General features: G+C 41.6%; 1 protein-coding gene across 18 annotated transcripts in view; it reads right to left on the bottom strand.

Moving 5' to 3' along the window:
* The window catches only part of EXOC2 (exocyst complex component 2), a 207,783-nt gene that overhangs the window by 82,768 nt on the left and 111,123 nt on the right, over positions 1 to 13,892 (bottom strand). For 16 of the 18 annotated variants that reach the window (XR_012434340.1, XM_065544513.1, XM_074038950.1 and 13 more), the window contains one exon: positions 3,515 to 3,640. Coding sequence is in view for 17 of the 18 variants with exons in the window: in XM_065544513.1 (XP_065400585.1) it covers positions 3,515 to 3,640 (126 nt within the window). In the remaining variant the exon portion in view is untranslated. Of the gene's footprint in view, positions 1 to 3,514; positions 3,641 to 12,147; positions 13,243 to 13,892 lie in introns of those variants that run through there. The other 2 variants (XM_074038956.1, XM_074038957.1) reach the window with 2 other exon arrangements.

The following is a 13,892-nucleotide window of genomic DNA, read 5'->3' as shown; positions in this document are numbered from 1 at the left end:
CTACACATCATTTAACACAGCTATTGTTGTAACTGGGAAATGAGGGCTTAGACTTCTTGGGAAGAATAGGTTCATGGGAATAAAGCAAGTGTAGAAATTCAGGACCCACTACCCATCTCCTCTGTCTCCCCTCTTTCTTTTTACCCCCAGGGCCATGCCTTCGCCCTGCTCCCTCCCAGCTGCCTCCTGCCCCGCACTCTACTCGGTGGCCACGGCAGGGGCACAGCAGAGTCCACCCTGTCCAGTCCACTGCACAGCAATGCCGCGGATCTGGCTCTAACTCCTACTCAGCAGCTTCAGGGGCAGGTGGACTCCCACGAGAACTTTTATTCCCTTGGCCAGGCTAACTGCTAGCTTCCTTTCCAAATACCCTCAAGCAAAAGGATTTGCTGTTGTTAGTCCAGTGAAGGAGGGGCAAATTTTATAAACTATCTTAATAAAATTTATGTATATTTATTACTTTATATACTTATAAATTATTAATATATTTATTAATTTATGTAATTATTTTATTAATGATTTAATAATTTAAATAGTTATTTGATCAGGTAATAATGGTTAGAAAATAACACTTGAAAGGCACACAGTGAAAAGTCTACCTCCTGCCCCACCACTCCCACATGCCTAGTTCCCAGCCAGAAGAAACCACTGTCACTAGTTACTTATGACTCTTTCTGAAATGCTTTTTATCTACACAAGCAAGTATAAATGTGTTATTCCCCCTCCCAACTGTTCTTTACACGTTTTTGGTTTTTACACAAATGAAAGCATGCCAAACACACTCTTTTGAAGCTTGGCTTTTTCCATTTAGCGAGATGGATCCTGGAGTTCTTCTGTATTCAAACATAAGGCAAAGGCTTCCTCTTTTTCTCCCCACAGTTACACTGCCTTTCACATTTTGGAGGTATCGTAATTTAACAAGTTCCCTTCCAATGGACAAGACTGTCTTTGGTCTTTTGCAATTAAAATTAATGTTTCAACCAATAACTGTATACCTACATCATTTAGCACATGCTCAAGTGTAAGCGTAGAAAACTTCCAGAACAAGAACTGCTGGGACGAAGAGCACCTGGAGTTGTAATTTTGATAGATATTACTGAACTGCCCCCTAAAGGGGTTATGTATACTTCCACCAGTGTGACGTGTGCAAGTAGGGGCCTCATCAATGAACAAACAACATAGAAAACCCAAAACAAAATGATAAGCACTCAGAGTTTTTGCCAACCTCATATCTCATTGCAGTGTTACACTCCCTTTCTTCTTACTATTGTGAGGTGGAGTGTCTGTTCACACGTGTAAGGACCGATAACACTTCCTCTGTGTAGGCTCTAGAGCCTCTTATTTATTTATTAGGCATATTAGCCCTTTGTCTATGCTAAGAGTTGCAGGAAAAAGTTTTAAATTCATTTTCACAGGTGTGAAAGTAATGGTTCTTTACTTAAAGGCACACTGTAAACTTTTATTTGTTTATTCAGACAATATTTACTGAGGATGAACCGTGTGCTTATCATGTGGCTCCACTCAAGATCAAAACTCACTCTGAACAAGGCAGGCTCCTGAATGCTGAACTAGGCAGGCTCTGCCTTCACAGCTCAGGATCCAACAGAACAGTCAATTAACCAATTGAATACAGCACGATGGTAATCTGAGGTGAACGAGTTTCATCTGGAGACAGCAGTTACAGTCTCTTCTTCCCAACAGTACTTGGTAACGCCTGTTTTCCAGATGGCAGGTGGCAAGACACAGGGCGAGGCCATGGCCGGCTGTGTCAAGGGTCCAATGACAAGGTGAAAAATAGGACAAGAAAATCTAAAAATGGAAGCACTGAAAGATTTGCCTTTGACTGATTTGGATGTTTGTCTCCACCAAATCTCATGTTGAAATGTGATCCCCAATGTTGGAGGAGGGTCATGGGGGCGGGTCCCTCATGAATAGCTTGCTATCCTTGCAATAATGAGTGAGTTCTCGCTCTGTTAGTTCACAGGAGATCTAGTTGTTTCACCCATTTCCCGTGTGCCCTGAGAACACTCTTGTCTCTAATCCTAATGGAATGCCATATAGATTTCTGTTACATCAGGATTAGAGACGCGTTCTGTTGAGAAATAATTCCAAGAACAGTTTTTATATTTTGTTTTCACATTGAAAATCAGCGAGATTTGCTTCAGCCTCACAGAGTGTGTTTATGTGAAATTAAGTGAGCATCAGCAGTGAGCTGCACCTTTTTCCCTAAATAGGAAACGGGTTAAAAGGGCCTGGTGTCTCCATCCTCTCCCTCGCTCCCTCTCCTGCCATGTGACAAGCTGGCTCCCCTTTCGCCTTCTGCCATGACTGGAAGCTTCCTGAGGCCTCCCATAGCAGATGCCGGTGCAATGCTTCTTATACAGCCTGCAGAACTGTGAGCCAATAACCCTCTTTTCTTTACAACTACCCAGCCTCAGTGTTCCTACCCAGCCTCAGTGTTCCTTTACAGCAACACAAACAGGCTAACACAACTTAATATTGCAGCAAATGGATTCTTATATGGTATCTTTCCCAAGAATAATGTTTCAAAAGATCTCAGCTCCTCTGTGCAATTACATTGAACATTATGTAATGTTAGCCACTGTCCCACAGAATGTAGGAGCAAACAGTTCTGATCTAACATTGTTTATTCTAACGTTCGGTGAGCTGGGAGAGGAACGAGAATCAGACAAGAAGAAGGAATACCAACAGTTATGGAAGCCTTTCATTTAGTACAAATAAATCATCCAACTTTAAGGTGCTCTTATGATGAACATTCATTTATATTAATAAAACCTTAGAAAAATTCCCTACTGCAATGCTTGTAAGAATAAGACATTTTAAACAACTTTAGAGGTATCTGAATTTAATATAATGTAAGATATTTCTGTTAGTGTATTTAGGTTTCTTGTATCTGTTATTGAGATCACAACCGGCTCCTGACTAGTGGCTCTGATTGGGTGCATGAATGCCTGAAAGTCAATCATGTTGTATCTCAAATAGGGAAACGGTAAATATCCACTCCAGAAAGTTCAGAAATGAAACATACTTAAAATTCTAGATGCTTCATCTTAGGAAAAATTATTAACAATTATTTTATGGTTAATTAACAGTCAATCCCTCTTTCCAAACCAGTTTAAATTTCATCAAAAACGGTATGCTGATACTACTTTTGTTGCAAATTCCATCTTAATGCAGTTCTCACAGAATTTTTTTCTGTGGCATTTTAAAAAAATTCAACCACAGAAAGAGTAAAATTAGACTTGAACTAAATATGTTTAATAAACACTGACCTGCACCCAATGACTTAAAAATCAAGTAGCATTTCTTTAAATGCAGTATATACTTTAATTATTAAATTACTGGTAGTTACTATAACAAGCAAAAGAGATGATGGCTGATAATACTTAGCACTGGTAACAACACAAATTGGGGAATTCTCCAAGAGATGAATGTTTGAAATTACACGAGTACAAATTTAAAGGACCCAGTGGCAGTAGAGGGAGATACTTACTGTCGTCTCGACCAGACTGAAAGCTGCTGCCTCTCTTCAGGGACGCTGTCTGACTGAGATGGCCCAACATTGAGGGACGTGTGTCATTATCGAGATCCAGCATGGGGCTGTGCAGGCCTGGGTTAGCTGGGGAAGAAAGCAGAGATTTCTGTAGGCTCTATGTATTCTTGCTTAGTTGATTTAATGGACTGCATCTCTGAGGCTATTTCTTGCTCAATTGCTCCACTCTTAAATAAAGCAGTTATTAAATAAAATTAAAAACTATTTTCTCTAAATAGATTTAAAAAATAATTCTCAGTTCGGCAAAACTGGGTGGTGGTGGGAGGATAAAGCTATAAACACAAAAAGTAGCAGGAAAAAATCATATTTTGCAAAACAACTTTTGGCACTAGGAAAGAAAGTAATGGAGTTCGGACTCTTCTGTTCCTTTAAATGTAGCTGACTTACACATTTTTGTAGCATAAATCTCCCCTGACTTCTCCCTTAATGCCACACTTTACATTTAAATCCCCAAATCCCACTATTTGTTTCTTGGACACATGTGATTTCACTCCCTATTGCTATTCTTGACGCCAGTCATCTAGTGTGGATCCTCTTCACCTCACACTTCGTATTCCAGAAGCCAGAACATTCTACTGCTATCAAGAAATTGTCTTTATTGTCTCACACTCAAATACTGCTTTTTTGATTCTCTTCTCAGAGGTCTTCCAGAAAACCGCAGGATAAAGTCTACCCCAATGTTTTCCAATCCAAATTAGGCTGAGAATTAGGAAACAATTTTTCTAAAATGGATCACAAAAGCCATTAGGAATAGAATTCCATGTTGCCAAACCAGTTAGTAAGGACATTGGCTTGAAGTGGTAAAATTTACCTTGTTAGTCTACAACACCACTCTAAGCTCTTTAGCTGAGTATTCAAAGAGCTTTAAAATAAACTGAATTCAATGTGCATTCACAGAGTATTTACAGTAGGGTGCACAGGACACTTAAATACTTAAATATTCTCCCTACAAAAATGCACCTTACATTTTCCTGCCTTATTTGCTATCCTCTCTATTGGAAGGGCCTCACTCATTTTTTTCCTCTTCATCCATTTAAACCCACATCCTGAAAGACACCACTTGAAATACAGCTATTACACAAGGTCAAGGTCACCTCTTACTCATCTACCTAAAGTGCTACCTATATTTTCTGCCCTGTGACAGCAGTGAGAATGTATATAATTTAATTGACTTCACATTCTACCGTCTGCAGTTCATTAACAGCTACGTATTGCCTGTCTCCACCAAAGACTGCTGTTTTCTCAGGGATGAGAAGTAAATGTATCTCCATGTTCCCCACAGTCACTGGACCTTCCACAAATAACTCCCGCCACATGTAGTAAGTGACTGACACTAAAAAATATATTTTTTATTTTATAACTGAATAGAATATTAAAAGCCTATGGATTTGTTTTCAGGTGCTAATATAAAACATATTTACAAATTAAAGTAGTATTTTTGTGCCTCTGATAATGCGAACTATTCAGTAACATTTAACAGGTATTTACTGAGCACCCTCCCACATGCGAGGAACTGCAGGCCCGGGGATAGAGTGATGAATAATATCTAAGGCCCTGCTCTCAAGATGTTTACATTCTGGTGGTAGAGGCAGAAAATAAACCAGCAGATAATAAACAACAAAACTATAGCAAAAACCCGCTGAGCAGTGGAGGTAAATAGTGACTGTGCGGTGAGAAAAGGCCTGATCTCCGTGAGGCCGCTGGACGCGGCGCTATCGCCTCTGTCCGGATCCTCACAGAAAAGGCCCGATCCCCACAGAAAAGGCCCGATCCCTGAGAGGCCGCTGGACGTGAAACGCTATCGCCTCTCCGGATCCTCACAGAAAAGGCCTGATCCCTGAGAGGCCGCTGGACGTGAAACGCTATCGCCTCTCTCCGGCTCTTCACAGAAAAGGCCTGATCCCTGAGAGGCCGCTGGACGCGGCGCTATCGCCTCTCTCCGGCTCTTCACAGAAAAGGCTCGATCCCTGAGAGGCCGCTGGACGTGAAACGCTATCGCCTCTCCGGATCCTCACAGAAAAGGCCTGATCCCTGAGAGGCCGCTGGACGCGGCGCTATCGCCTCTCTCCGGATCCTCACAGAAAAGGCCCGATCCCTGAGAGGCCGCTGGACGTGAAACGCTATCGCCTCTCCGGATCCTCACAGAAAAGGCCTGATCCCTGAGAGGCCGCTGGACGCGGCGCTATCGCCTCTCTCCGGCTCTTCACAGAAAAGGCCTGATCCCTGAGAGGCCGCTAGACGTGAAACGCTATCGCCTCTCCGGATCCTCACAGAAAAGGTCCGATCCCTGAGAGGCCGCTGGACGCGGCGCTATCGCCTCTCTCCGGCTCTTCACAGAAAAGGCCTGATCCCTGAGAGGCCGCTAGACGTGAAACGCTATCGCCTCTCCGGATCCTCACAGAAAAGGCCCGATCCCTGAGAGGCCGCTGGACGCGGCGCTATCGCCTCTCTCCGGCTCTTCACAGAAAAGGCCCGATCCCTGAGAGGCCGCTGGACGTGAAACGCTATCGCCTCTCCGGATCCTCACAGAAAAGGCCCGATCCCTGAGAGGCCGCTGGACGTGAAACGCTATCGCCTCTCTCCGGCTCCTCACAGAAAAGGCCTGATCCCTGAGAGGCCGCTGGACGCGGCGCTATCGCCTCTCTCCGGCTCTTCACAGAAAAGGCCCGATCCCTGAGAGGCCGCTGGACGTGAAACGCTATCGCCTCTCCGGATCCTCACAGAAAAGGCCCGATCCCTGAGAGGCCGCAGGACCCGGCACTATCGCCTCTCTCCGGATCCTCACAGAAAAGGTCCGATCCCTGAGAGGCCGCTGGACGCGGCGCTATCGCCTCTCTCCGGCTCCTCACAGAAAAGGCCCGATCCCTGAGAGGCCGCTGGACGTGAAACGCTATCGCCTCTCCGGATCCTCACAGAAAAGGACTGATCCCGGTGAGGCCGCTGGACGTGAAACGCTATCGCCTCTCCGGATCCTCACAGAAAAGGCCCGATCCCTGAGAGGCCGCTGGACGTGGCGCTATCGCCTCTCTCCGGATCCTCACAGAAAAGGCCCGATCCCTGAGAGGCCGCTGGACGCGGCGCTATCGCCTCTCTCCGGATCCTCACAGAAAAGGCCCGATCCCTGAGAGGCCGCTGGACGTGGCGCTATCGCCTCTCCGGATCCTCACAGAAAAGGCCCGATCCCTGAGAGGCCGCTGGACGTGGCGCTATCGCCTCTCCGGATCCTCACAGAAAAGGCCCGATCCCTGAGAGGCCGCTGGACGCGGCGCTATCGCCTCTCTCCGGATCCTCACAGAAAAGGCCCGATCCCTGAGAGGCCGCTGGACGTGAAACGCTATCGCCTCTCCGGATCCTCACAGAAAAGGCCCGATCCCTGAGAGGCCGCAGGACCCGGCACTATCGCCTCTCTCCGGCTCTTCACAGAAAAGGCCCGATCCCTGAGAGGCCGCTGGACGTGAAACGCTATCGCCTCTCTCCGGCTCCTCACAGAAAAGGCCCGATCCCTGAGAGGCCGCTGGACGTGAAACGCTATCGCCTCTCCGGATCCTCACAGAAAAGGCCCGATCCCTGAGAGGCCGCTGGACGCGGCGCTATCGCCTCTCTCCGGCTCTTCACAGAAAAGGCTCGATCCCTGAGAGGCCGCTGGACGTGAAACGCTATCGCCTCTCCGGATCCTCACAGAAAAGGCCCGATCCCTGAGAGGCCGCTGGACGTGAAACGCTATCGCCTCTCCGGATCCTCACAGAAAAGGCCCGATTCCTGAGAGGCCGCTGGACGCGGCGCTATCGCCTCTCTCCGGATCCTCACAGAAAAGGCCCGATCCCTGAGAGGCCGCTGGACGCGGCGCTATCGCCTCTCTCCGGCTCTTCACAGAAAAGGCTCGATCCCTGAGAGGCCGCTGGACGTGAAACGCTATCGCCTCTCCGGATCCTCACAGAAAAGGCCCGATCCCTGAGAGGCCGCAGGACCCGGCACTATCGCCTCTCTCCGGATCCTCACAGAAAAGGCCCGATCCCTGAGAGGCCGCTGGACGCGGCGCTATCGCCTCTCTCCGGATCCTCACAGAAAAGGTCCGATCCCGGTGAGGCCGCTGGACCCGGCGCTATCGCCTCTGTCTGGATCCTCACCGAGTCTCGCTGGTGGGTCTTCAAAAGAAATTAAATCATTTGAACAAATTTTTTTAGTGCAACAGAAATTTTTTTGAAGACTTATTATGTTTTGGCCACTGTGCTAAATAAATGCTGTGCATACATTTGTATTTTGGAAAATATTACAGCCAAGATAAGAAGACTTATATAACCCATTATGTTACAAAAAAAAAATGTGATACAGAGTAAAAAAATACAGTGAAGAAAGTATTATTTTTCTAATTGACTTTTTTCATACAGAAATACATTTGTGTGTGGACGTTTTAGTGATTTATGATATTTTCCTTTGAAGTTTATACAGGTATCACTTCTATCAATTGTGGGATTCAGGAAATGAATATCAAAATATGAATTTTCTAACATACTTTAAAGAGAAAAATAAAGGGGCCCAAACTTAGCATCACATTAAAAATACATATAAAAACTTATAATTTATATTAAAATGTACATTTTTAAAGTATAAAAAACACTTTAAAATGTTACATTTCACTTATTCTTGAAGGTTTCAGGACTATGAATTTGTGATTAAGAAGGAAAACACTTCCTAGTTTCCTAAAAGTACACATATACCATTTCTGCAAAAATACAATTATTTCAGAAAAAGTTTTCTCCTCATAACTGGTATTTGTGTAACTTTAAATTGTTTAATATTAAACCATTTGTATAGTTTAAATACATCTTGAGTTTTGCAATGGTTAAAAGATTGATATATTTTTTCCTTTAATAACAGAAACTGTATTACTATGCTTTTGTTCTATTAGAAAGCATATCATCAGTTTTCTGTATCAGGAAAAGAAAGGTAACCAAGAAGGAATTTTCCAGTTGGTGCCCTGGCACTACCATAAGTACAACACAGCAGCAGGCAGCTGGAACAGCACATGCCCCTCAGGACTAACCAGCATCTGGAATACATTTGGAAGATGTATTTTTGCTGAGTGTCCAGAAGGTAGCGCTTCACAGCTGCACACAAATGCATAATATGCCCTGTCAACTAAACAGTGGGTACCAGCTTAGAAATGTATATCTCTCCCTAACACTGGCATTTTTCTTACTGTCAAAAAATGATCTCAGAAAGAGTTATTTTATAGAGAATTAAAAAGCTTATGTTTTGAAAAGTAATACAAACGTTTTAAATATCAGCTGTCACAAATTATTTATGACCAAGTGTCCAAAAAAAACAGCTCGATAATTCTGACACTCATCTTAAATTACATGATTTAATATTTCTAACTCACAAAATTATTACAAATATGAACTGGTTTCATGGTAAGCATTTCTATTAAAAACAGAAAAAAACATAGTTTCTATAAAATATAAAATCAGCAAAAGGCTTTAAATATTTCACGTATCAGTCTATTATGTCTTGTTTCACCTTACGATATGATAGCAATATCTCATTAATAAAAACTATACACACTACCTAAAGCATATGGTGGTCAGGTGCAGTTTTTTTTTGGTTTTTTTTTTGAGATGAAGTGTCACTCTGTTGCCCAAGCTGGAGTGTAGTGGCATGATCTTGGCTCACTGCAACCTCCAACTCCCAGGTACAAGTGATTCTCCTGCCTCAGCCTCCCAAGTAGCTGGGATTACAGGCATGCGCCACCACGCCCGGCTCATTTTTGTATTTTTAGTAGAGACAGGGTTTCACTATGTTGGCCAAGCTGGTCTTGAACTCCTGACCTTGTGATCTGCCCACGTCAGCCTCCCCAAGTGCTGGGATTACAGGTGTGAGCCACCGTGCCTGGCCCCGGGTGCAGTTTTTAACATCCCATAACAACATAAAATTGCGCTTGACTCTGCCCTTTTCAAACTAATGCTGCATTGATAGGAGTTTTGAGAGGTTACTTGTTTTCTTGGCAGTAAATTTTCTCTAGAAATTAACTGTTGCTAGAATTTTTTTTTCTGGATGAAAAATTTTAAAAAGCCTTTTTTCAAGTAGGAAATTATTACCTTTGGCCCCGCTGAAAAGGTGATAACTATGTTTTCATTTGGGCCAATACTACCAAATTGTTCCCCAAGTTTGAAATTGAGGCAGGGACTAATTGTATTGAGAATTTTCATGGTCATGCAGTTGGTATCAGGTTCTGTAGCAGCTCACGGAGCCGCTGACCTATCCTGTAAAATATACCTGTAAAGATTAGGGCTTCATACTATGCAATTTTAAAAGTCTTTTTAGCTATAAAATTCTGACTCTATGACTCATTTAAATCAGAAAACTTAAATCGCCACCGAAAACAACACAGACAAGACAATGATTCTGATCACTATTGGTACAATTTAGGACCCTGATCAGTGGTGGTGTCATTTTAAATGTATAAAAAGTTTGCCTCTACACATAGAGCAAGTGTGAAAATTGTGTCTTAAAATGGAAATTACATCCCAAAAATACTAAAAGCAATAAAAAAGTAACAGTGTGGCCGGGCGCGGTGACTCATGCCTATAATCCCAGCACTTTGGGAGGCCAAGGCGGGCGGATCACTTGAGGTCAGGAGTTCGAGACCAGCCTGACCAACATGGTGAAACTCCGTCTCTACTAAAAATACAAAAAGATTGGCCGGCGTGGTGGCACATGCCTGTAGTCCCAGCTACTCGGGAGGCTGAGGCAGGAGCATTGCTTGAACCTGGGAGACAGAGACTGCAGTGTGCCAAGATCACCTCACTGCACTCCAGCCTGTGAGACTCTGTCTCAAAAAAAAAAAAAAAAAAGAACAGTGAAAACTGTAACAGAATTTTATAATATTTGTTACAGACTTCAGTCTGGCTATTTTAAAGATAGTGAGCACAGTAATAAACGCACTCAAATGAGTAAGTACTTGTAAGATCAAAAACATGTGGTTGTAATCTCTCAATGAGGAGTAACTACAGCTTACTCTGAATACAAAATTGCAAACAGGCACATCACCCTGTAGCATGGGAAACCATCACTGTAGTATTTCTAATTACAAAATTGTATGTGATGTTTGCAGGAAAAATTATACAAAACAAAATTCTGGAAATAAATATTCTTAGGATCTAGCTATATCTTTTAACTTCCCCACACTAGTATTTGAGTTATTATTTTGTCAATATATCAAAGAAAAGATACACACGTTATGACAAATGTCTGAAATTAGTATCTTGGAAGGAAAAAATAAAATCCTTTAACCACTTAACATTAAAAAAAGACACAACGAAGTTTTTAACTACTGGAAGTCAAAAGTTAGTATTTTATTTTTCCAGTTAAATAATGCTTCTATAACATATGCTTGTGACATCCTCAAAATTCTTTTTCTAATTTTAAGTATGCAGATACATTTAACAAATTATAAACTAACATAAAATTAGAAAAAAATACCTCTGGAAATTTTAACAAGAGAAAAATACTTGGAAAATTTGTTTTCAGAAGTTGCAGAAATAATTTTCTTCAGAACACTAATGAAACAATCCTAGTCACTTCACTAGAAGTGTAAAAATAATCAAAAATTTAAAATTTATTATTTTTCTAAAAGAAAGTAAACAATCTTTGACAATTTGCCGTAAACAAGTTGAAACATCTGCTATTTTTTCCAACAACTGTGAAATTTCTACCATAGTAAGACTTCAGTTTTATCTTAAACTATAGATCTGAAAAAATCTTCCAGAAAGCTCAGAAACTTAAAGGTTTATATTAAAACTCTAAAAATCCTACAACACTGCAAAAACCTGATAAGGACTTTAAGAAGACTCTATGGAAAATGCTTATTATACCTAGAATTCTGTAGGACTTCCAGGAAACCTTATCAGTCAAATCCTTTCCACTCAAAGCTGTGCAAGTCTTTCTGATTTTAAATAGCATTTTTTTAAAACACACTCTATACCACATAAAGGGCAGAAGAGACCCTTCTTAAGGGAAGCCTGCAGAGGCAGAGCCAGGTGAATAAGATTACTGTATTTTCTCATCCTTCATGCATACTACAGCAAGTTTTCTCACAGTCTACAACAGTGTGGGGACCACTGATTTGCAGCCTCAGACTCTCAGAAGGGTGGCTGACTTCCTCACGGCCCTTAAACACCTTTGAACACATTTTCCTGCGCACAGCGGGCCCTTGTCCTGCACAGCGGCCCGACCACCCACTGTTGCTTGTTGACCAAACACGGGCCGGGAGCCTCCACAGACACAGGCAGGATGGGATTCCTTTCAAGCACACCACACACAGGAATTTCAATGCCAAAGCTGGGGGTGGGGGTGGGGAGGGCGTATCAAGGCAGATTACAAATTCCTCACGAATTAGACCTGTGTCAACAGATAAAAATGCTTTTTGATCTTCCGATTATACATGTATACATATATATGTATATATATAACATTTTTAAAGTTCTGACAGGGGCATTTCCTTAATTTAAAGAGTATCATTTAATCCAAATTAAACAAAGGGAGGCATAGTTAAGAAGCCCGTGTTAACTCACTCACTCAGGACTGTCCTTCACAGGCTCCAGGGCAGCATTTCGGATGTGCATTTCCATATCATTCAAAGCAAGAGTTCAAAAAAGGAAATGTAAATTAAAAGCAAAACTACAGGTATAAACTTTGAAGAAGCATTTATTAGCTACCATTGGCTAGTTACGCAAGAATCATGTATTTGTAATAAGTAAGCTGGATAACTGAATAATCAAAACGAAATGTATGCTTTTGTTGAAGTCCTATGTCTTTTAGTAGTTTCATATAGATTTACATGCAGAAAAATGCTTAGAATATATAAATAAAGGAATTACAAAACTGACAGAATACAGAACAAAAATACTCATCATAATCAGTATTTTTAAATTACCAAGTAAAGTTAGTATTCAATGTGTGTTTGACATTCATCATCAAACATTTTTTTCTGTGAAGGACGGGGACAAGTTTAGACGTGAAATGACTTCCGGCTACCAGAAGTCTTCTTCCAGATGCACAGTAAGCCAGGGCAGTAGAAAAGAACCAGCTGCTACAATCACAAATTGAAAAGGGCCTTTTCACATGGCCTTTTTGGCCTGTCTGATCTAAAAAAGATAGATTATTCATTGTAAGGTGAATAGAATCTATTATAAAACAGGAGAAACAGAAAAAAGAGACCTTAATCCAACTTTTTCCTGTGATATTCAACAGCTGTTACTTTACTACACGGGGATCTACAAATGAGTGGTGTGCTGTTCCAAAAGAAATCAAATTCTCAAATCCCAGGTTACTGACTGAAAAAAAAACTGCTTAATTATTACAAGTATTAATTATTAGTCTTAATTTTAATTTGGAAGATAAATTGCTTTCAAATTAGAGTTTAAATCAAATCATTATATAAAATGATTATGTAAACACTTGCTGATCTGCACTCTGGTCATTACAACTGTTTACACAAACTTATGCTATTCACAAATAACAATAACAGTGTCTAATGATATGCGTCTATTCACAAATAACAGTAACAGTTTCTAATGATATGCGTTTCAAGTCTAAGTTGTGGCATGTTAAACATTACCTGGGTTTTTTTCTTTCTCTGAAACAGTGACAAAAGGAAAAGGAAAATCAGAGCACTGGCTTGCTGAAGGGAAGATCATTTTGATTGCAATCATAAACCGGTACTCTTCTTCCACTTCCCTCTCCTGAATCTACTTTCTCAGTGTGTGCATATACACGGTAGACAGAGTATAGCTTATACATCTTAAAGCAGGTAAATAAAACCCCACTAAGCATTTCATCTTCTAAAGACAATTTTGAAAAACTCTGTCATCGCAGCATGCAAACGAACAAGTGCACAGCAGAAGTCTCCCCTGGAGGTCAGCCCATTGGCAGCTGCACACAGCTCACAAAGACACCACCCAAGCGCTGAGCTGCAGGGAGGGAAGATGGACATAAACCAGCATCTCGTATCTGTACTTGCTGCAGTTGTGCCTTTCCTTTTTTTAAACCAAACTCTCTCATCCTGGGTTCATGCTGTGATAAATATTCAGGAGAGAAACAATTTTTTAGATCTCTAGAAAACTGACTCCATAAAAAAAGAAGCTTCCTAACGTATAACTTCATTGTAACTTTAAAATTAAAATTATAATTTTGTTAGAAGATTTAGCATATATACAACAATACACTTATACTGACTTTTTAACTATGAACATATTTGTATGGTTCCATAGAAAATTCAATGAATCTGCTAATGGTTTCCTAACGGAGGTTCTAATTT

This window comes from Macaca fascicularis, chromosome 4 (genome assembly GCF_037993035.2).
Source record: "Macaca fascicularis isolate 582-1 chromosome 4, T2T-MFA8v1.1".
NCBI classification, from domain to species: Eukaryota; Metazoa; Chordata; class Mammalia; order Primates; family Cercopithecidae; genus Macaca; species Macaca fascicularis.
Note: the sequence above shows the minus strand (reverse complement) of the source record. Positions and strands in the feature narration are given on the sequence as shown.